Raw genomic sequence first — 23,145 nt, 5'->3', positions numbered from 1 at the left:
ACATGTTTTTTCTCTTGCTAGGACATTGTGGACTTCACCTTGGTGCCCAAATACCATGACCTTCCTTCAACTGGGTAATACATCCATTAATCCTCTACTTTTATCCAAGCATACAGTGGCAGCTATGGGCCATGAAGCAGTGCTAGCTGGCTAATCTCTGGCTGGAATCACTGTGTTCAGCGTATGAGTAGAGATATGAGTGAACTTCAGCCATCTGCGCTAACCATGAAACCCTCGGAAGGGGTCCACCATGGCATGTGTCTACCATTACACAGCGGTGCTGTAGATGCCAGTGCCTTTGCAGAATCTTCATCATCGTCATCAGCATCTCCAGACTCCATGCGCAGTCTGAGCAGTCTGAGTGGCACCCGAACGGACAGCCCACTGGACGTGGAAATGCCAGAGGGGATAATGAGAAGGAAAGTGACCACGGGTGAGGATGACTCTGGGATTCAAAGCCCAGACTGTGGAGCTGAAAATGACAACGACAACTCGGTGTCTGTCTACTTAGATGCCAATGAAGAAGGCTGGTGTGAAATCCATGATGACCAAGATAATGTCACTTTGGTTTTGACCCTGAAACAAGGCCAACGCGATGACTGCATTGATGGTCATAGCAATGGTGACCACGGGAGGCGGAGCTCAGATGACTCTTCAGCAACAGAAGCGGTGCTATGCTGTTCAGGATATGAGGAGGAGGAGGATGAAGAGGAGGACTCTTTTCTATCTCTGAGTTCTGCTGATGTGGTGATGAGGTGCCAGAATGAGGAAGGCCAGATACAGATCTCTTCTATGGGGCCTAATGTAGGCCCTGTGAGTGAGCTGCATAAGGAGGCCCTTCAGGAATCAGTGGAGCAGGACCAGATGCAGAGCTTATCCAGGAGGTCTAATGTGGACCCTCTGAGTGAGTTTCATCAAGAAGGCCTTCAGGAGTCGATGGAGCCTCACACTGGGGAAAGCCAGATGCAGAACTCATCCAGGAGACCAGATGTAGGCCTTGTGAGTGAGCTTCATCAGAAGACTCTTCATGAATCAATGGAGGTTGACACTGTGGAGTGTGAAGTGCATCACTCAACCAGGAGGCCCCACATGGGCCATGTGAGTGAGCTCGATAAGACGGATCTTCAGGAATCAATGGAGATTCACACTGAGGAATTCCAAATGCATAGCTCAACTAGGATGCCTGACATGGGTCATGTGAATGAGCTCCATCAGGAGGCTCTTCAGGAATCAACGCAGTTTCATACAGAGGAGGGTCAGATGCTGAGCTCATCCAGGAGGCCTGATGTGGGCCCTGTGAATGAGCTCCATCAAGAGGCCCTTCAGGAATCAACACAACTTCACACTGAGGAGGGCCAGATGCAGAGCTCATCTAAAGGGCCTGATATGGGTCCTGATAGTGAGGTCCATCAGGACTTTGTTGGGCCTCATCTTGAGATAAGTCCATCTCATCTACCCTCAGAAGTCACTCTTAGTGATACAGTGCTGCCTCCAGTTTCTGAGGATAATTTTGTGGTTTCTCCGCCATCTGCACCCAGCCAGGAGCCCAAAAAGACTGTCTCCTCCACCACCCGCAACAAAAATGAAAAAACAAAACTGACCTTGCAAAACACCAAAGATCGTCCAGGTCAAGGTCACACCAGACCTACCACAAAGCCTTCCATGACCAAATCCACCAAAACAGAAATGAAACGGTTTCCCAGGCCTGACTTAAAGAACGTCAAACCAAAGGTCAATTCTAGGGCTGCCTCTGCACCAAGACCAGCTAATCCCAGCCAATCAGCAGCCGGCACAGAGAAGAAGCCTCCACCTTCTAGGGGGCGAACAGCCAACAGCAAAGACCAAGATGCTGATGGTGTCATCAAGAAGAGGAGGTCGTCCTCCAACCAGGCAAGAGTGACGATGCCAGCACCAATTACAGACCCCAAACCTAAAGCCGTACACCTGCAAATAGAGAAAACGCCCCTGTGTGTCAGTGATGCAAACGTGAGGCCAGAGATTGTTGTCAATGGCGACCAGGAGCAGAACGAAGGTGCAGAGGTCATGGACGTAGTAAATGAGGAGAGGGAATGTGACAAAGAGGAGGTCCCACTAGAGACACAGTCAGCCAAGGAGATTCCTGAAGATTTAGACCAGGTGAGTTACCTTTTCTTCAAACTTGGCCTGCCTCACCTGTCCATTCAAGAATCACTTTATTGACTTCTAAACTCTGATGTCATTGGTACATCTGTGATTTGATTGACTCTCCACTTTTCCAGGTCTCGATTCCTCTATCCATGCTTGCCCATCAAAGTGTTCTTTAGTAGCTGATGTTGCTAAGTTGGACTGACTTTACAGAACGCTGCCAAAAATCATTTAAACTTATCGAGAAACAATAGTAAACATCCATATTTTTGTTGAAATACTTAATTTAGCAAATTTTAAATGCACCCCGTGTGTCCAAGAGTTTGTAGACAACAGCAAGCTCTTGGTACAATGTACCTTTGTAAATCAAGGGTAAAGAGAGTTTGTCCCCCACTTTGCTGCATTAACAGCTTCTGTTCTTCTGGGATTGCTTTACAGTAGATCTTGGAACATTGCTGTGAGAACATGATTGCTGTTTAACACACTGTTAACAATGAAAGATCAGCTCAACTCAAAATGATATAGTAACCGATTTCAGGGCTTTTTGAGTTGACTCGACTTGAGGACACCCAACTCAAACTTCTTAGTTGAGTCAAAAGTTCTCTCAATTTTTTAGTTCTACATCTCAGTTAGGTAAATAAAATGAACCTGTTTGTTTATACTCAACTTCCCCACTAGCCAGGACTCTTTCCGTCACACAGTCCTGCTAGGGTACCCAAGAGGAAAGGGTACTTCCCTTTTGGGTACACACTTATGGATATGGACAGCTGTGGTATTGCAAGGATTCAAATTCACAATCTCCTGATATTGGGATGAATTATTAGACAGTTGAGTCAACTCCAGAAAAGCCATCGGTTGCTATATCATTTTAAGTTGAGCAGACTTCTCATTTGTTACAGTGCAAGAGCATTAGTGAGGTCAGGTACTGATGTTGGATGATCAGTTCTGGCACTCCAACTCATCCCAAAGGTACTGGATGGAGCTCCATCACTACAGAGAACGCAGTTCCACTGCTCTGCAGTCCAATGCTGGGGGGTTTTATACCCCTCTAGCTGATGATTAGCATTGAACATGGTAACCTTAGGCTCATGTGTAGCTGCTCTGGAGTGTCAGTGCTGTTCTATGGGTGCAATGGGTGCACCTTTTAAGTAGCTGAATAAACTGTGTTGAAAACTTTCTTGAGTTTTTATGAGGGCACATGGACTCTCAGTGAGTTTACATGCACTCAGTAATCTGATCATAATCAGATTTCTGCAGTTATATGATTATTCAAATGGTCATGTAAACTGCATACTCTGATTTCTTAGAATGGAGTAAGGTCTAGAAATCTGCTTAAGAAATCTGATAAAGGGAGCTGGATTTTAGCTCAGTAATCAGATTTCTCAGTGCACGTAAACTCTTACTCTGATTTCTTTCGGATTTCTCAGTCTGCGCATGTGCGAAAACAGACCAGAAATAAGCATCGCCGTGAGACGCAGCAAAACGCTTTTGGGGCGACGACGAAACCAACTACATGCTTGATGAAATGAGGGGTTTAAATATTCTTTCATTTTATATTACATTTACGTCACGTCTTCTTCTGTGAGTTTATTGGCTGGTTGCAAAGCAGAAATCTGATTACTGTCTGACTCATGTAGACCCAGAGTTTCCCATTGTCTAATTACTCAAGCGCATGTTAACACGTTGATCAGATTACGGACAAAATCTGATTTTCTGCAGTTATCGGATTATTAAGTATGTCTAAAGACACTCATTGTTTACTTGGGAAGTCATAACAATGTGCTAAAGCTAACCCCGCCGTGGGGAGGCCGTACTTTAGGCTGGGTAGCTCTCACTGTGAGTTGAGAACTGCTTCCATGAGTTGCCATTAAACCTCATTTCCCAGTGTTGTTATAATGAGCCTGAAGAAAGCGCAGCATCAAAGCGCCGAGTGCGTACGTTCCAGGTGATGCCGACAGGCACAAACGGCACAAACGGCCTTTTGTCAACACAGAGTTTGTTTTTCCTGTTTCTGTAAATTTCCTAGAGCCTCATTAGTGGAGTCAGTGATTGGGCAGTTCTACATAAGTGTTTTCACATGCTGCTGTTTTCACTCAGGTTCTACTGCAGGCTTCAAAACAGCTGCACATGCCAGAGAGTGTTTATTTATTCTTTCTTTCTTTTACTCACTCCGTCATTTTCTCTCTCTCTCTTACTTTCTCCCTTTCTCTCTCTCTCTATTTCTCTCTTTTTCTCTCTCTTTCTGTCTCTCTGTCTCTCTCTCTCACACTCTTTTCTCTCTCTCTCTCTCTCTATCTCAGTCCCTTTTCCATGTTCTCTCTTTTTCTTCCGTTCTAGTTCTCTACCTCTTTTTTCTCTTTTTCATTCTCTCTAGTTCTTTCTCTCTCTCTTATTCTCTTTCTCTCTTTTCTCTCTGTCTCTCTATTTCTCTTTCCTCTCTCTCTCTCTCTCTCTCTCTCTCTCTCTCTCTGTCTCTCTCTCTCTCTCTCTGTCTCTAGGCTCTGCTTTTGTTTGTTAGAATGTAGTAGAACTTCAGGGGAAACAGCTCTCAACAACTTCTCCTCACAGCTTTTTTTTTCCTTTTTTGCCATCCTTTTCCCCTCCTCCTTTTCTGCTCCTCCCTCTCCCTCTCTCTCTCTCTCTCTCTCTCTCTCTTCTCTTTCCCTCTCATTTCCCCTCTGCTCTGTTATGGCTAACACCATGCTGACTCTGTGTGGTCGTGATTTTTCCTCTCTCTCCTGGAACTCTCTCTCTAATCCGCCCGTTTTTCTGCAGACGGGGTCCAAACTGAAGACCCCCAAAGCTGTGTCCGTGCCCACCGGGGTACAAGCTCCTGCGTCAACCGGTGAGTCTCTCGCTCTCTCTCACACACTCTCACACTCTCTCACACACACACACACGCTGTGTTCCACGTGTACACACTCTCCACACACTCGTTTACACTCTCAGACATGAGGGTGTGAGTCTGCTGTGATTTATGGCTGCTGAGGAACGTGTGTATTTACAGTGTCAGAAAAAAAAAAACAGCACAGAAAACGACACAGGAGCCTCAACAGCTCAATACAACATCTCAGTTTTGAAAAAGACTCTGCAGGGATGTTTTAACACACCTCCAAAGTTCAGTCTCAGAAGCTGGTTGATCATTTTCTGAAGTAATCAAACACATTCAGTGGTGTTGAGGTCTGGACTCTGGGGTGGTCAGTCCATTGTTCAGCTTCTTTGTTTGATGTGTCCGTCTCCTTTTCTCAGTGAGGTTCTTCTTGATCAGCTACACATCCTTTCAGACCCACAGCGCTGAGTCGTCTTCTCACAGTGGAAGGATGGACAGAAACACCTGTGGATGTTTTCAGATCTGAAGCAGCTTGATTTTCTCCTCTCTCTCAAAGATGAAAGCTTTAAGTGCTGTTTATCTGATGGGGACAGTTTTGGTGTCCACCAGGTCTTCCAGGTGGTTGTTAGGAGGCACATTTTCTCTGTCAGTTTGTGAGCTCTAGTTTTGGAAACTGTGGATCATTGAGAAATGAAGAACTTGATGCCTCTTTTATACTCTTTTTATATATATATAATATATATATATATATATATATATATATATATATAATATATATATATATATATATATATATATATATATATATAATGTGTGTTTTTGTCGTTTTTCAGTTTTTGACATAATTTGAAAATACCTTTTGTGATTTACATTGTGTGTAAATTTCATGGTGAATGGACCAAAAGAAACAGCCCTAAACTACTTGCAAAAATGTCTGGTTCCATTGATTTACATTAAAAGTAAAGTGTGTTTTTTCCTTCTCCTGTAAAGTTACCATGTTGGAGATACAAGGTTTTGTTCTGACAGCAGCAATATATATATATAAAACATTAGTAGTAAGTAAGTAAGTAAGTAAAGTTTGTTTATACAGCGCTTTTTACAACAGGTGTTGTCACAAAGCAGCTTTACAAGGAAATCAGCATTACAGAAAGAAGTCCGGGTCCGAGGCCCCATGAGCGTCGCCAGAGGCGACAGTGGCAAGGAAAAACTCCCTAAGAGAAACAGGAAGAAACCTTGAGAGGAACCAAGACTCAGAAGGGGGACCCATCCTCCTCTGGTCGACACCGGATAGTTAAACATTGTTAAACATTACATAAACTGTATGTAATAGTGCATGTAGACATAATAGATAAGGGGACATATTATGTTACATATAGATACTTGTATACTTTTGTATAGTGTTCTACACAGACGTGTGTGTATGTGTTTTGTGACAAGTATGTCAGTTATGTGTGGAGGGTTTGGCGTCTTCAGGGCTGTGATTTTAAAATACCTCTGAAATCACTCACGCCACACACACACACACACACACACACACACACACACACACACACACCACACTGTGTTAAAATCAAGCTGATAGAGTTTCCTCTTCTGTAACTGGATAAGCAGCTGGTGTTAACAGCACTACACACGTCTGTGTTATGTAATACTCCTTTCTTTCTTTCTTTCTTTCTTTCTTACTCTCTCTCTTTCTTTTTCTTTGTTTCTTGCTTGAGAACCCCCCCCATTATCTGCCCACACAAAGGACTGACTTGTGTGAGGAAGTGTCTTTCCTCTCTCTCTCTCTCTCTCTCTCTCTCTCTCTCTCTCTCTCTCTTTCTTTCTTCCTCTTTTCATTGATGGCTATGCTTTGAGATGGACAGAAACACCTGACAGAGAAGAACACAGACAGAAGGACAAAAAAAAATGACAGAGAAGAAGGAAAACGTATTCTCACTGTAAAGAGAAAATCTTGTATCTCCAGTGGTAACTTTAAGGTGCAATTAAAGTTAAGAATCTCTCTCTCTTTATATATATATATATCTTTATATATATATATATATATAGTCAGGGTGCTTGGTTTTATATAGCAATGGATGTGTCAAAAACGCCTGAACTCACTAAATAGGAGAGGTGTCCACATACTTTTGGCCATGCAGCATATATATATGAAAGGATGTGTAGCTGTCAAGAAGAACCTCACTGAGAAAAGGAGACGGACACATCAAACAAAGAAGCTGAACAATGGACTGGCCACCCCAGAGTCCAGACCTCAACACCACTGAATGTGGTTTATGAGAAACGAGAAATGCAACCAACTTCTACAAACCCAATTCTTCAAACCCAGTTGGGACATTATAGACAATACCAATAAAACAGAAAGCTCATTCCAAAAATGATGCCTTCAGTGTTTTCCAAAACAGTTAGGTGCATGTTTATCACTGTGTGTGTGTCATCTTTCCTTTTAACAGGACTTAATGATTGTTCAGACACAAACTGATCCAGTTTTGAAAGCACAACATTTTGCCATTCTTCTCTTGTAAAAGTCTTTAGCTGTGTAACTGTCTGGGGCCTTCATTGTTGTATTTCGCACTTCATAATGCGGCACATGTTTCCACAAGGGGACAAGTAGGCCAGTCTAACACCTGCACACTCTAATTATGCAGCCATGCTGTCGTAACATGTGCAGAATGTGGCTTGTTGTTGTCATGTTGAAATACGCATGGATGTTCCTGAAAAACAGGGCATCTCAAAGGCAGCATATGTCACTTAAAATACCACAACAGATCCAGGCTTTTAAACTTTACGCTGGTGACAATCTGGATGATTCTTTCCTTCTTTGGCACAGAGAACACAACATCTATTATCATAAACAATCTGAAAGTTTGAATCATCAGACCACAATACATATTTCCACTGTGCATCAGTGCCTTTCAGATGAGCTAGAGCCCAGAGAAGTCGGCGGTGTTTCAGTGTGTTGTTGATGTATGTACAGTCTTAACTTGCATTTGTGGATGCAGTGATTAACAGGGTTTATTGACAATAGTTTGTCAAAGTATTCCCGAGCCCATGTGGTGATACCATCACAGAGGCATGCTGATTTTTAGCGCAGTGTTGTCTGAAAGGTCGAAAGCTATTGGCATTCCATTGTGGTTTTTGGCCTTGCAGAGATTTTTCCAGATTCCCAGAATAGTTTTCTATACTATCATGCACTGTAGATGGTGAAATTCATAAAGTCCTAGCAAAACTTTGCTCCTAAACAGTTGGACTATCTGCTGCTGCATTTTAGTGGCGAGTCTTGACCCATCCTCACTCATAAAGGACTCTCCAGCCTTTCCTGACTGCTCCTTTCATACCCAAACATGATAACATCACCTCTTTCAAAATGTTTACTGAACATTTAACAATGTTTCTAATCTTAAACTTTTTTGTAATGTTGGCATCAAATTTAGGATGATTTAGAATAGAATTTACAAAAAACAATGAAGTTGATGAGATAAAACATTACATATTTTGTCTTTGTACTGCTTTTGTTTAAAGACGTAAAAATGGATTTACAAATTACTGCTTTCTGGATTTATTTACGTTTTACACACGGTCCCAACTTTTTGAAATTGAGTTTGTAACACAGCTTTGGAGGTGTGTCTGCAGATTTCTTTGAGAAACTGAAAGTGAGTCTCCTGAAAAGAATGGAACCTGTAATAAAGGTAAAAGGACACACTAAGTACTGAAGAATGTGTTCATTTTCTGTTAAATCTTTGTTTTCTGAGTTTTTCCTGATGCGGATAAATGAATAATGTGTGCTTAATGGCTATTTAGGCTGGAAATTAAAGAAATGAAGGGTGGTCTCTGACTTTTGCACACCATGATATAGATATATGTGTGCATACAGGGTCAAATTTATTAGCATTTGTCATCTTTCATTGAAAAAAGCTGAATTGAATTTTGTGGAAAGGTCAGATTCCTTCTGGACAATTGCTGGTTTGTTCCATATGTCCAGGCCCTGGAGTCTCCACTTTGACCCCGAAACCGGACAACAGCCAAGCCTTTGTGTGTGTGATTCACAGTGATTCATTTCCTAAACGTTTGTAGTCTCCAGTCAAAGCTGAAGTTCTACTAAGTCTCTTTTTCTCTCTTTATTAAAGGCTAATTTTTTAATACTGACAGATATGAAGTTTAAGAGAGTTACTTGTCAGTTGTTAAGGGCCTCCATCATAGACAACTGGATCAAATTAAAGCACTAACGTAGTAAATGAACTTTGTAAAATATTTAGTTTAATTTGATTTGAAATATATGCAGAATTATATATATATATATATATATATATATATATATATATATATATTATATATATATATATATATATATATATATATATATATACAAGGTGAATGCCTTGTAAAAAATAGAACGTTGAGAGACATTTTACAAGAAACTGTTCTACTCTTGCAGAAAAGTTTCCTGCTGGAGATGTGAGAAAAGTGGCTATAGTTTAGCTAAAGCTTAAAACAGAGCAAAGTACATCGGTGTTTTTTCGTTTATATTATATATTTTTAGACTATACTAGCACATCAGCACATACTGAGACATATTTACAGCCAAGACGGTAAAATGGACATAAATTGTTGTGGCTCCCAAGGTGGTTTGACTTTATTGAAAGGACAAAATGGCTCTTCTTAACATTTGGGTGGCCAACCCCTGATATAGGCTGTGTATTCAGCCTACGGCAGTTTAGCTCCGCCCCTCACACTTAAATTATAAGGAGTGTTTCAGCTTGAGCTTATTTATATAAATCAGTCTTAAAGGCACAGAAGCAAAAAACAGCTTATTTATTTATAAGAGATAAAGAGAGGTTGGAAAATGATCATGTAAAAATAATCAGTGTTCTGGGCGCATAAAACCACTCAAAGTGGAAGGGAAAACGGGGGGAGGGTGCATAAGAAATGTAGAATTATGTCATGTCACTTTATTGTTAAATTCAGGGACCTTCTTATATTTATATTATTTTTTATTATTCTATTTTTCTACAATTAGTGTTTATTTTACAATTAGTGTTTAGTGTTTATTTAGTGTCTATTTAATTCACACATTTCCTGTTTACTGTCTATTTAATGTTCACCCAATCTACACCATGGGGTCTGAGAGTAACGCAGTTTCAATACTCTGTATGTCCTGTACATATTGTAGTATTGACAATAAAGCTGACTTGACTTGAGAATATGGGCCCTTTAAAATGAGCTGCAGTAACAGCTCTTGCCAGCAGGTGGCAGCTTTCTACACTATTCATTCCCAGCTGATTCTGATACAGTTGCAGCATTTGGCCTGTAATGGTAGGAATACAGAAAAAGGTTTAGGAACTGATCCTAGATCAGTTATTAAAGAGCTCATATTCGTCGTATTTTATTTTTTTCCACTTATAACATTTGTACCAACAACAGTCCATCTTTTTTACTGTGTCTGTAAGACTGATACCTCGTTACAGTCGGAACAAACCATTTTTGAATTTTTTTTTGTTGCATAATTTTAAAAAGCTAGCTGCTGTACACTGTGTCAAAACTTCATGAAGAATGGACCAATAGAAATGGTCGAAAATGGCTTGGAATAAAATAGTTTTACATTAATTTGTATTTAAAGTTAAGCATGTTTTTTTTCTTCAGTTGTTACATTTTTGGAGATATGAGGTATAATTTACAATATGTAAATGAGCCCTGTTCTGATTGGCTGTCCTGTGGTGTGCCTCGTTCAGTGTGAATGGGCGGAGCTGAACTGCTGGTGGCTGAATAGACTGGTATGTGTAAAAATGTGTGTGTGTGTGTGTGTGGTGTGTGTGTGTGTGTGTATCCAGGCAGGAAACCGTGCAGAGAACAGGAAGTGGACTAATGAGAGAGAAAGAAACAATGAAAGAAAGAAAGAAAGAAAAAAAGAAAGATGGAGAGGGAATGAAAAAGAGAGATGAATAGAGAGAGATAGACAGACAGTCATAAAGGGATAAAGAAAGAAAAAATAAAAGTCAGAAAGAAAGAAAGAAAGAAAGAAAGAAATGAAGAAAGAAAGAAAGAAAAAATAAGGGGAAAGAGAGAAAGAAAAGGGGAGAGAAAGAGAAGGGGAGAGAGACAGGGACAGAGAGAGAAGAGAAGAGGGGGGAGGGGCAAGAGAGAGAAAGAAAGAAAAGAAAAAGAGAGGTAGAAAGAAGAAGAGCAAGAGAGAGAGAGAGAGAAAGAGATAATCTGCTGTACACCTGAGTTGGTCAGTCGTCAGTCCTCATCTCTGTATGTGTCTAATGGTCTGTTGGTGTGTGAGAGGTGTTGTGTGAGTGTTGTGATGTGGTGGTGTTGTGATACAGTGATGCAGTGGTGCGGTGATGTTGTGATGCAGTGGTGCGGTGATGTTGTGATGCGGTGGTGTGGTGGTGTTGCGGTGTTGGTCAGCTCCTGTCCAGTCTAACTGCTCTGACTGTGTCGTTAGAACGGCCTGTATGACCTCACGGTGCAGACAGGTGGTGATTAGTGACCACGGCAACAACAACAGCGACAGTGAGGATGATGATGACGTTGGTGTGATGTCTGTGTTTCTGGTGATGCAGGTGTACCTAAGACGTGTAGCCCCGCCTCCTCCTGTAGAGCTCCCCAGAAACCCGCCTCCTCCAAACTGCCAATCAAAAGCGGAGGCCTCACCGCGAGCCTGAGCTCCTCCTCACTGGGCAGCGCGGCCAGCGAGAGCAACACGTCGGCCGGCAGAGGTGAGTGTGTTTAAACACAAGGACTCAACAGCAGCTCTGACCAGAGTACGAACACTTTAATACCACTTAAACACATTTAATACCTGTAAGAAATAAAAGAGGGAACGTTCAGAGGAACATTAAAGAGCACTTATCGTTCATCAGCCTCATCTGTATCTGCTGAGTCTGTACACTCGATTATCATAGACTGTAGTTTTAATACGTCTCTCTGCACTGAAGAGAACTGAAAACCCAGTAACTGCAGCACTGATAACACAAACCCAATCAGCTACTGTTTCTGCTACATCTCTCTCTACCTCTCTCTCTCTGTATATACATCTCTCTCTACCTCTCTCTCTCTATACATACATCTCTCTCTATATATACATCTCTCTCTACCTCTCTCTCTCTATACATACATCTCTCTCTATATATACACCTCTCTCTTCCTCTCTCTCTATATACATACATCTCTCTCTATATATACATCTCTCTCTGTACATACATCTCTCTCTGCCTCTCTCTCTCTGTACATACATCTCTCTCTATATATACATCTCTCTCTATATATATACATCTCTCTCTACCTCTCTCTCTATATATACATCTCTCTCGATATATACATCTCTCTCTATATATACATCTCTCTACCTCTCTCTCTATATATACATCTCTCTCTATATATACATCTCTCTCTACCGCTCTCTCTATATATATATATACATCTCTCTACCTCTCTCTCTATATATATACATCTCTCTCTACCTCTCTCTCTCTATACATACATCTCTCTCTATATATACATCTCTCTCTACCTCTCTCTCTCTATACATACATCTCTCTCCATATATACATCTCTCTCTACCTCTCTCTCTCTATACATACATCTCTCTCCATATATACATCTCTCTCTACCTCTCTCTCTCTATACATACATCTCTCTCTATATATACATCTCTCTCTACCTCTCTCTCTCTATACATACATCTCTCTCCATATATACATCTCTCTCTACCTCTCTCTCTCTATACATGCATCTCTCTCTATATATACATCTCTCTCTACCTCTCTCTCTCTATACATACATCTCTCTCTATATATACATCTCTCTCTACCTCTCTCTCTCTATATATACATCTCTCTCTATATATACATCTCTCTCTATACATACATCTCTCTCTATATATACATCTCTCTCTACCTCTCTCTCTCTATATTTACATCTCTCTCTACCTCTCTCTCTATATACATACATCTCTCTCTATATATACATCTCTCTCTACCTCTCTCTCTCTATATATATATCTCTCTCTATATATACATCTCTCTCTACCTCTCTCTCTATACATACATCTCTCTCTACCTCTCTCTCTATATACATACATCTCTCTCTATATATACATCTCTCTCTACCTCTCTCTATATATATACATCTCTCTATATATATACATCTCTCTCTATATATACATCTCTCTCTACCTCTCTCTCTATATATACATCTCTCTCTATATATACATCTCTCTCTACCTCTCTCTCTATATATACATCTCTCTATATATACATCTCTCTCTATATATATACATCTCTCTCTACCTCTCTCTCTATATATACATCTCTCTCTATATATATACATCTCTCTCTATATATACATCTCTCTCTACCTCTCTCTCTATATATACATCTCTCTATATATACATCTCTCTCTATATATATACATCTCTCTCTATATATACATCTCTCGCTACCTCTCTCTCTATATATACATCTCTCTATATATACATCTCTCTATATATACATCTCTCTCTACCTCTCTTTCTATATATACATATCTCTCTATATTTACATCTCTCTCTACCTCTCTCTCTATATATACATCTCTCTCTATATATACATCTCTCTCTACCTCTCTCTATATATACATCTCTCTCTATATATACATCTCTCTCTACCTCTCTCTATATATATATACATCTCTCTCTATATATACATCTCTCTATATATATACACCTCTCTCTATATATACATCTCTCTCTATATATACATCTCTCTCTACCTCTCTCTCTATATATATACATCTCTCTCTATATATACATCTCTCTCTACCTCTCTCTCTATACATACATCTCTCTCTACCTCTCTCTCTATATACATACATCTCTCTCTATATATACATCTCTCTCTACCTCTCTCTCTCTATATATATACATCTCTCTCTATATATACATATCTCTCTATATATACTTCTCTCTCTACCTCTCTCTCTATATATACATCTCTCTCTATATATACATCTCTCTCTACCTCTCTCTATATATATACATCTCTCTCTATATATACATCTCTCTCTATATTTACATCTCTCTCTACCTCTCTCTATATATACATCTCTCTCTATATATACATCTCTCTCTATATTTACTATATATACATCTATATATTTACTATATTTACTCTATATTTACATCTCTCTCTACCTCTCTCTGTATATACATCTCTCTCTATATATACATCTCTCTCTATATTTACTATATATACATCTCTCTCTATATACATCTGTCCCTATATATACATCTCTCTCTATATTTACATCTCTCTCTACCTCTCTCTCTATATATACATCTCTCTCTACCTCTCTCTCTATATATACATCTCTCTCTGCCTCTCTCTCTCTATATATATACATCTCTCTCTATATATACATCTCTCTCTACCTCTCTCTCTATATATACATCTCTCTCTATATATACATCTCTCTCTACCTCTCTCTCTATATATACATCTCTCTCTATATTTACATCTCTCTCTACCTCTCTCTCTATATATACATCTCTCTCTATATATACATCTCTCTCTACCTCTCTCTATATATATACATCTCTCTCTATATATACATCTCTCTCTACCTCTCTCTCTATATATACATCTCTCTCTATATATACATCTCTCTCTACCTCTCTCTCTATATATACATCTCTCTCTATATATACATCTCTCTCTACCTCTCTCTCTATATATACATCTCTCTCTACCTCTCTCTCTACCTCTCTCTCTAGATATATACATCTCTCTCTATATATACATCTCTCTCTACCTCTCTCTATATATACATCTCTCTATATATACATCTCTCTCTACCTCTCTCTCTATATATACATCTCTCTCTATATATACATCTCTCTCTACCTCTCTCTCTATATATACATCTCTCTCTGCCTCTCTCTCTCTATATATATACATCTCTCTCTATATATACATCTCTCTCTACCTCTCTCTCTATATATACATCTCTCTCTATATATACATGTCTCTCTACCTCTCTCTCTATATATACATCTCTCTCTATATTTACATCTCTCTCTACCTCTCTCTCTATATATACATCTCTCTCTATATATACATCTCTCTCTATATATACATCTCTCTCTACCTCTCTCTCTATATGTACATCTCTCTCTATATATACATCTCTCTCTACCTCTCTCTCTATATATACATCTCTCTCTACCTCTCTCTCTATATATACATCTCTCTCTATATATACATCTCTCTCTACCTCTCTCTCTATATATACATCTCTCTCGATATATACATCTCTCTCTACCTCTCTCTCTATATATACATCTCTCTCTATATATACATCTCTCTCTATATATACATCTCTCTCTACCTCTCTCTCTATATATACATCTCTCTCTGCCTCTCTCTCTATATATATATACATCTCTCTCTATATATACATCTCTCTCTATATTTACATCTCTCTCTACCTCTCTCTCTATATATACATCTCTCTCTATATATACATCTCTCTCTACCTCTCTCTCTATATATACATCTCTCTCTATATATACATCTCTCTCTACCTCTCTCTCTATATATACATCTCTCTCTATCATCACAACGAGCACAGGTGTTGACCACACAACACTGTCAATATTTATGGATAAACCAAAACAATATCTACAGTCATGTGCAGAGGTTTTGGCACCCCTTCTGCACATTTTAATGCACGATTACTTTTCGTTTACTGAATTGGTCAACATATTGAAACAATAAAATGTCAAACGTGGCCTGTGCAAAAGTCATGGCACGTTGCATTTTATATTTGAATGCAAAATTTACTATTTTACATTTTTTTTTCCAGTATGTTAAATTCAAATTTAGTGCAAGTTTGTGCACTAAAACTTGAAAAGTGCCATATTTACGTGTTTTATTTTCGCTTGCAAAATCAACAAAACATAGAATTTGACCAGGGGTGCACAAACTTTTGCATACAACTTTATCTAAGATAGACTGCCATTAGTACAACAGTAACAACAACAATAGTAACAGCAATGAAAGTGTCAATAATTAGTATTTAATTCAATATAACTATAAAAATAATCATTTTGTAATCATTAATCATTTAAATAATTATTCATTAATAAGTATTATAATTATTACACAATAGCAGGCAATGACTTTTTTGGGCTATAAAATTTTAAATTTAAATCTTATCTTTTACTTTCATCATTTCATCTTTCTTACATAACTAATGAGTTTTATTTAAATATTTATAAGCTAATGTCTGAAGCAAAGAAGATTCATATTCTAGATATAAATTTATAATTTAGCAATAAAACATGATTCAGTTGCTGTAGATCATCAGAACCATGATGTTGCTTAAAGCGAGCCGTTACTTAGCAACCGGTGCTCAGCTGAATGATACAGCTGTTGTGAAAAAAACAGTAGAACCAATCAGATTGTGCCGTCACTGTAGTATAATAATAACATATTTATTATTTTAATGTTTTTTACATGGAACGGTAAAACTCAATAATTGGGGTAGAACCATATTAATATTTACTTTATCAAGCAAAATCATATCAACACAACAAAATAGAATTGAAAAATGCAACATATTTTATCTGATGCGTCCTTTATTTACATTTGCATGTTTATATTTTCTAATATTGACAGATTTCTCACACTGCATATCAGCCCATCAGTCCCAGCCATGATCAGCGTTCCTCTCAAAATGCAGGTTGTCATGGCGACTCAGAGCACAGAGATGCGGTTTCTATAGGAACGCACTTATTTTATATTTACTTTAGGACTAATCAGGGTTTCCACGACAACCGCAATCACTCAGGATGTTCAGCAGCATCATCATTCACTGTGCTGTAATCAGCTTTGGTGCTTCGCTAATTTGGACCATTAATTCTATAAACAGATTGATTTGATTAAAATGCTGAGCATTAATATTTTACAAGTGTGTGAGGTTTTAAAAAAAACAATAGATGTTTCCAAAACTGGAGGTCAAAAAATGATTAAAAGGCAACCATGCAAGACCTGGTAGGCCACCAAACCGGTCCCTGCCAGATATGAGCTGCGTCCAATTCAAGGGCTGTGTCCTTCTGAGGCTGCATTTGAAGGCCGATTGCGCCACAGCGGTGCGACTAGGCTGTTCCATTTCGAAGGCTCCTTCGAAATGTGTGCTTCTTTTCCATGGCAATGAAGGATCCAACGGGATCAGTGGTGCTGTGATGCTGACAGGAAATCTGCCGTGGAGCAGACGGCCTTATTTTGATTCAGACTTAGTGGGTCTACACAGCCTTCGAAGGACGCGGCCTATGAAGGCGTGGATGCAGCACCTGAATTGGGACACAGCTATTGTCTAAAATTACTTGTAATAATATATTTTCATATGAACTACTTTTAAAAGTGATGAAGGTTTTTATTTGAATGAAATCTGAAATCGCTATATATTCACATTACTACACTTTTGTCCACATCACGCCGTCCGAGGCTACTCCAAAACCAATCAAAGCACCAAGATGTGCACTTTACATGTTATGATCATATAATGTTTTTTCTGATTCTGGTGAAGATGGTAATGATGGTGACTTCTCTACTCTCAGGTGTTGCCCAGGTGGTGAGGAGCGAAGAGAAAGCTGTTAGATCCTCCTCGACATCGCAGGGAAAACCTGCTAATAACAAACCAGCAGTGGGTCTCCGCAACAGAGCCAACTCTACACCTGCGAAACCCACCACTGCAGGTAAGAACACACACAGATACCATGTAAAAACTCCCCCTGCTGGCAGCTTCTGTTAGCAGTCTACTGTTATGTTATCACTTTCTTAAAACAATCTCGCGAGACGTGTCATGTGAGTCTCTTGTCATTGGGGTGCGAGTCTGAGTCAATTCTTGAGGCACTGTGGTGTGAGTTGAGCCTTGAGGCTTTTGGATGCAAGTCTGAGTTGAGTACCGAGTCATGGGGTTTGATGCTGAGTCGAATCTTGAGTCTCCGGGACGCGAGTTCAAGTTGAGTCTTGAGTGCATGGGATACAAGGCCAAGCCGAGTCTTCAGTCATTGGGTTTCGAGGCTAAGTCGGGTCTTGAGTCTCTGGGACGCGAGTTCAATTTGAGTCTTGAGTCAATGGGATGCAAGTCCAAGTTGAGTCTTCAGTCACTAGAGTTCGAGTTCGAGTTAAGTTTTGAATCACTGGGGTTCGAGTCCCATTCAAGTCTCAAGTCACTGGGGTTTGAGTCTGAATTGAGTATTGAATCACGGAGGTTTGAGTCGGGGTCAAGTCTTGATTCAATGAGGTTTGAGTCAGAGTCGAGTCTTGAGTCTCTAAGATGTGAGTCCAAATTAAGTTTTGAGTTTCTGGGGTTCATGTCCAAGTCGAGTCTCAAGTCACTGGGGTTTGAGTCTAAGTTGAGTCTTGTATCACAGTGGTTCGAGTCTGAGTCAAGTCTTAAGTCACTGGGGTTTGAGTCCCAATCAAGTGTTGAATCTCTAGGATGCGAGTCCAAGTCGAGTACTGAGTGACTGGGATGCAAGTCCAAGTTGAGTCTCTAAGTTTCAAGTGCGAGTCATGTCTTGAGTCTTTGGAATGTAAGTCCAAGTTGGTCTTCAGTCACTCGGGTTCGAGTCTGAGTTGAGTCTTGAATCACCGGGGTTCGAGTCCGAGTCAAGTCTCAAATCACTGGGGTGTGAGCCAGAGTTGAGTATTGAATCACTGGGATTTGAATCAGGGTCCAGTCTCAAGTCACTGAGGTTTGAGTCCGAGTCGAGTCTTGAATCACCAGGGTTCGAGTCCGAGTCAAGTCTTGAGTCACTGGGGTTTGAGCCAGAGTTGAGTATTGAATCACTGAGGTTTGACTCGGCGTCAAGTATTGAGTCTCTGGGATGTGAGTCCAAATTGAGTCTTGAGTTTCTGGGTTTTAAGGCCAGATTGAGTCTTGAGTCACTGGGGTTCGAATCCGAGTCAAGTCTTGAGTAATTGGGGTTTGCGTCCATGTCGAAGCTCTAGTCTAGTCGAGTCTCAAGTCACTGGGGTTTAAGTCTGAATTGGGTCTCAACTCACTGGGGTTCAAGTTCGAGTCGAGTCCCGAGTCACTGGAGTTCAAGTCTGAGTTACTGGGGTTCGAGTCCAAGCCGAGTCCCAAGTCACTGGGGTTCGACTCTGAGTCAAGTATTGAGTCTCTGGGGTCCAGGTCCAAGTTGAGTCTTAAGTCACTGGGGTTTGAGTCTGAGTCGAATCTCTTGTCTCTGGGTATCGAATCCAAGTCAAGTAATGCGTCGCTGAGGTCCAAGTCGAGTCTCAAGTCTCTGGAGTGCAAGCGTGAGTCCGAGTCGAGTCTCGAGTCGCTGGGTTGTGAGTTGGGTGTCCAGTTGAGTGTCCAGTCTCTGGAAAGCAAGTCCAGTCTTGAGTCTCTGAGGTGCGAGTCAGAGTCTTGAACCTTCAATAGAACCTTTAATTGAACTGAATGATGTATTTGAATCTGTTATATAACAAAATTTAAACTAAAGGAAAACTATGTTACATTTTACCACATTACTCCCCAGAATTGAGGCACGTTCAGGCGACACAGCTGTTCCTCGTTCTGTTTAAAACTCAAACCAATTAATCAACAGGTTCCAGGTCATTAATCAGCTTAATTGCGCTTGGTGCCTCGCTGATCGATCAAGCTAATGAGGCGCTAAGCAGCGGTTTTTGATGATTGCTGTGTTTGTAGTGCGCGGACCAAACCTGACCACAACCAAACAAACTCACCATTAAAGGATTTTTACGTAACTTAGCTTTTGTTCTTCAAAGGTTGATGACTTGAATCATTGATTGATCCCTTTTTTCCAGGAGAGCACATGATCTAAACTGTCTCAAGCTTTTTTTGAAGGAGCTGCGTTGAGTGAAATGTTTATAATATGAAAAATTTATTGATAACTAGATGAAATAAGAACAGGAATGAATCATTTTCAGTATTATAAATTGTTTTCATGATCCTGCTATTTTACTAGGGTGATAATTTACGTTATATTTAAGCAATAGAACATGAGAGGAAGTGTGTTATTAAGAAATAACATCATGGCTGTGATTTGGTCGCCGTAGATCATCACAGCCATGATGTTATTCGCGATAACACACTCCTCGAGTGTTCTATCACTTTTATACATCAGTTAAATAAATGAAGTAAGAAATTAATAAACTGGGCCGTGAACGCGGCGTTTAATATGTTTTAATGTTCGCAGTTCCTTCACCAAATTATAGTTCCTTAACAAGCAGCTTGTTGCGAACTCCGCCCACTCGCTGCACAGCTGGCAGTTCGTTCTCCAGTTCCTTACACTAAATTCCCAAACTGTCATCACCACTGAGCAGCTTTTCAGTCGGCAGCTGTGACAGAAGAACAGCTAAACAACCTGGAATCAGCCAGAAATGAACCCAATATCATTCGCCAAAAATGTAGTCTGATCTTCAGAGTCTGACCAAATCGGACTGAGCCATAAAACTGCCACAATATCAGGTTCAGCTCAGTTTTGTCACTTTTTGCCAGATCAGTATTAATGTTGTTTTGTTCCAGCCAGTCTGTAAAGCATCTTACAGCCCATTTAGTTTGGCGAATGGTGTTGGGTTCATTTCTGGCTGATTCCAGGTTGTTCAGCTGTTCTTCTGTCACATTTTCCGTTTGCAGCAAAGTAAGAAGTAAAAACGTTCAAATGGCTTGAGCGTCTCCTACAGCTGTCAAAGTTGTTGCTTAGCAACGCATCTCAGCGGAGTGATACAGTGTTTGTGAAAAAAACGTGATGTTATGGCGAAATAACAGCACAGTTAGAACACTTCTCATCCAATCGGCTTGCGGGCTGGAACTAACTTTTGTATAAACTATATTATACAATGTAGCTTCAATTATACTAAAATACACACCAAAGATCAGATATTACAATAATTATTTTGAGATTTGGGGAAGATATTATTAATGGACAAATAATTTACTGTGATTATAAAAAAAAATGTCTCATGATTTTGAAATCTGAGGCACTCTAAATATTACATTTGTAGTAGTGTTTTTCTGGAAATTAATTTATTAGAACTTTTTAGTGGATATTAATTGTATCAGAACAATCAGTTTTATTATCAGTTTTATTAGAGCTCCATTATGGACATTCATTTTACTTAAATTCAAATCTGGATGTTGATTTTTTAGAGCTCATATATCATTTTCTTTTAGAATTTAATTTCGGATTTTGATTTTATTGGAGCCTCATTCTGGATATTGTTTTTATTAGGACTCAGTTCTGGATATTGAGTTCATTAGAACTTCTTTCTTGATATCAATATTATTAGAATCCATTATGGACATTAATTTTGCCAACATTCCATTCTGGATATTAATTATTCAGAACTTCATTCTGAATATTGATTTAGTTAGAACTTAATTCTGCGTTAAAATGTTTCATTTTAAATGTTCTTTTTGGACATTCATTTTTCAGAACTTTATTCTGAATGTTATCCCAGCTAGCAGGGAATGTTCCTACCAACGTGTTCTAAAAATATTTAAAAAAATAAACTTTTAATCGAATGTTCAAAGAATGTTTTAAAGATGTTTAGCATTTCAAATACTATTCCTCTGAGGTTACATGTTAACTTTGTCATAACGTTTTAACTGCAGCGTTCAGAGGATGTTTTGAGGATGTTGTCAGAGCCACAGTTTATGTTACACGATGATGTTTATAGAGAACGTTCCCAAAGAATATTCTGGGAACCAAAAAGAAAAACTTTGACAAAACTTTAATAGAACATCTGTGTGGTGTTCGCAAAATGTTTATAGCACAATAAAATGTCTAGCTGGGATAAAACCTTCTCATTTCTTAATTTTTAAAAATATTCTCAAAGATTATTAAACCTTTAAAGTTGTGCAGGAGCAAAACTACAATTTTATACATTTTATACATCATATTTTATACATTTATACATCCAAAGATGATTATATTATTAAAAAGATTGACTCTTTGAACCTCAGTTGATTATGAACAGTGTTGGGTTTAAGACTAGGATTAGGGTTTAGATGAGTCGAGTGGTCATAGACAGAGCATTGGGTTTAGGTTTAGGGAACAGTTAGGTAGAATTACAATAGATATGTGGTTGAATGTAAGATAAGGCAGGCATTTACGGGTCATCTACATTGGACCATCAAAGTGTTGATGAAATGATTGACAGATCGGTTGGGTCACCGTAGCATGGATCAAAGACTTAACCCCCAACCCACCAATTTATTTACCAATCAACACGTAGGAGCCCCACCCAGAGACCTTAAGATTAAAATGGGTTCTTCCCCCGTTCACCACTCAAACCCTCTGAGCCTTTCTGAGGAGCAGTCGTGTAGCTGCTGCTCTGGAGCTTTTCTGCTAAAATGAAGTTTGATTTTTTCTGCACGGTGTTTTTAGGCCAGAAGGCTCCAGCTCTGCTCAATAACGCCGCAGCGAAGCCGACCCAGAATGCCCTGCAGCGCAGTGGATCTGCAAGACCCAACCGGCCCACTGGAACTACAGGTATGGCGTGTTTGATTGTTGAATCCCAGCATTGGTGTTACGCAATAGGCTACCAGGCCATAAAGATTGGTTAGACTCTTCCAGGTTTGGAAATGATTGACATTAACATGCATTACGTACATTTTACCACTGACCACATGGGGGCACTTTGTAGTTCTACAGTTACAGACTGTAGCTGATCTGTTTATCTGCATACTTTGTTACCCTGTTCTTCAGTGGTCAGGACCCCCACAGGACCCTCACAGAGCAGGTATTATTTGGGCGGTGGATCATTGTCCTTACTGCAGTGACACTGACGTGGTGGTGCTGTGTTAGTGTGTGTTGTGCTGGTGCGAGTGGATCAGATGCAGCAGTGCTGCTGGAGTATAGAGCTTTGTGTGTGTGTGTGTGTGTGTGTGTGTGTGTGTGTGTGTATGGGTGTGTGTGGGGGTAAGACAGAGAAAGGAAGCTCTGTGTCTACTAGAATGACTCTGACACAACATTCAAACACTCACTTCAAACCACAGTGTGTGACTCCACAGGGTTCAAAGCAGCTGTGGTCTGTGAGTGTGTGTGTGTGTGTGAGTGTGTGTATGTGTGTGTGTGTGTGTGTGTGTGTGGGTGTGTGGGTGTGTTCTCTGACATTTTAGAGTAGTATTTTAATTAAGAACATCTCTCCTTCACACACACACACACA

General features: G+C 39.7%; 1 protein-coding gene across 1 annotated transcript in view; it reads left to right on the top strand.

The window, feature by feature from the left end:
- Positions 1-23,145, top strand: part of mtus1b (microtubule associated tumor suppressor 1b) — a 79,662-nt gene that overhangs the window by 18,041 nt on the left and 38,476 nt on the right. Inside the window, exons 2-6 of the mRNA XM_036583558.1 lie at positions 22-2,136; positions 4,900-4,969; positions 11,521-11,676; positions 17,556-17,693; positions 22,365-22,469. Coding sequence (XP_036439451.1) covers positions 184-2,136; positions 4,900-4,969; positions 11,521-11,676; positions 17,556-17,693; positions 22,365-22,469 — 2,422 coding nt within the window. The 5' untranslated portion in view covers positions 22-183. The remainder of the gene's footprint in view (positions 1-21; positions 2,137-4,899; positions 4,970-11,520; positions 11,677-17,555; positions 17,694-22,364; positions 22,470-23,145) is intronic.

The sequence above is a fragment of the Colossoma macropomum genome, unplaced genomic scaffold, assembly GCF_904425465.1.
Source record: "Colossoma macropomum unplaced genomic scaffold, Colossoma_macropomum, whole genome shotgun sequence".
In the NCBI taxonomy this organism is placed as follows: domain Eukaryota; kingdom Metazoa; phylum Chordata; class Actinopteri; order Characiformes; family Serrasalmidae; genus Colossoma; species Colossoma macropomum.
Note: the sequence above shows the minus strand (reverse complement) of the source record. Positions and strands in the feature narration are given on the sequence as shown.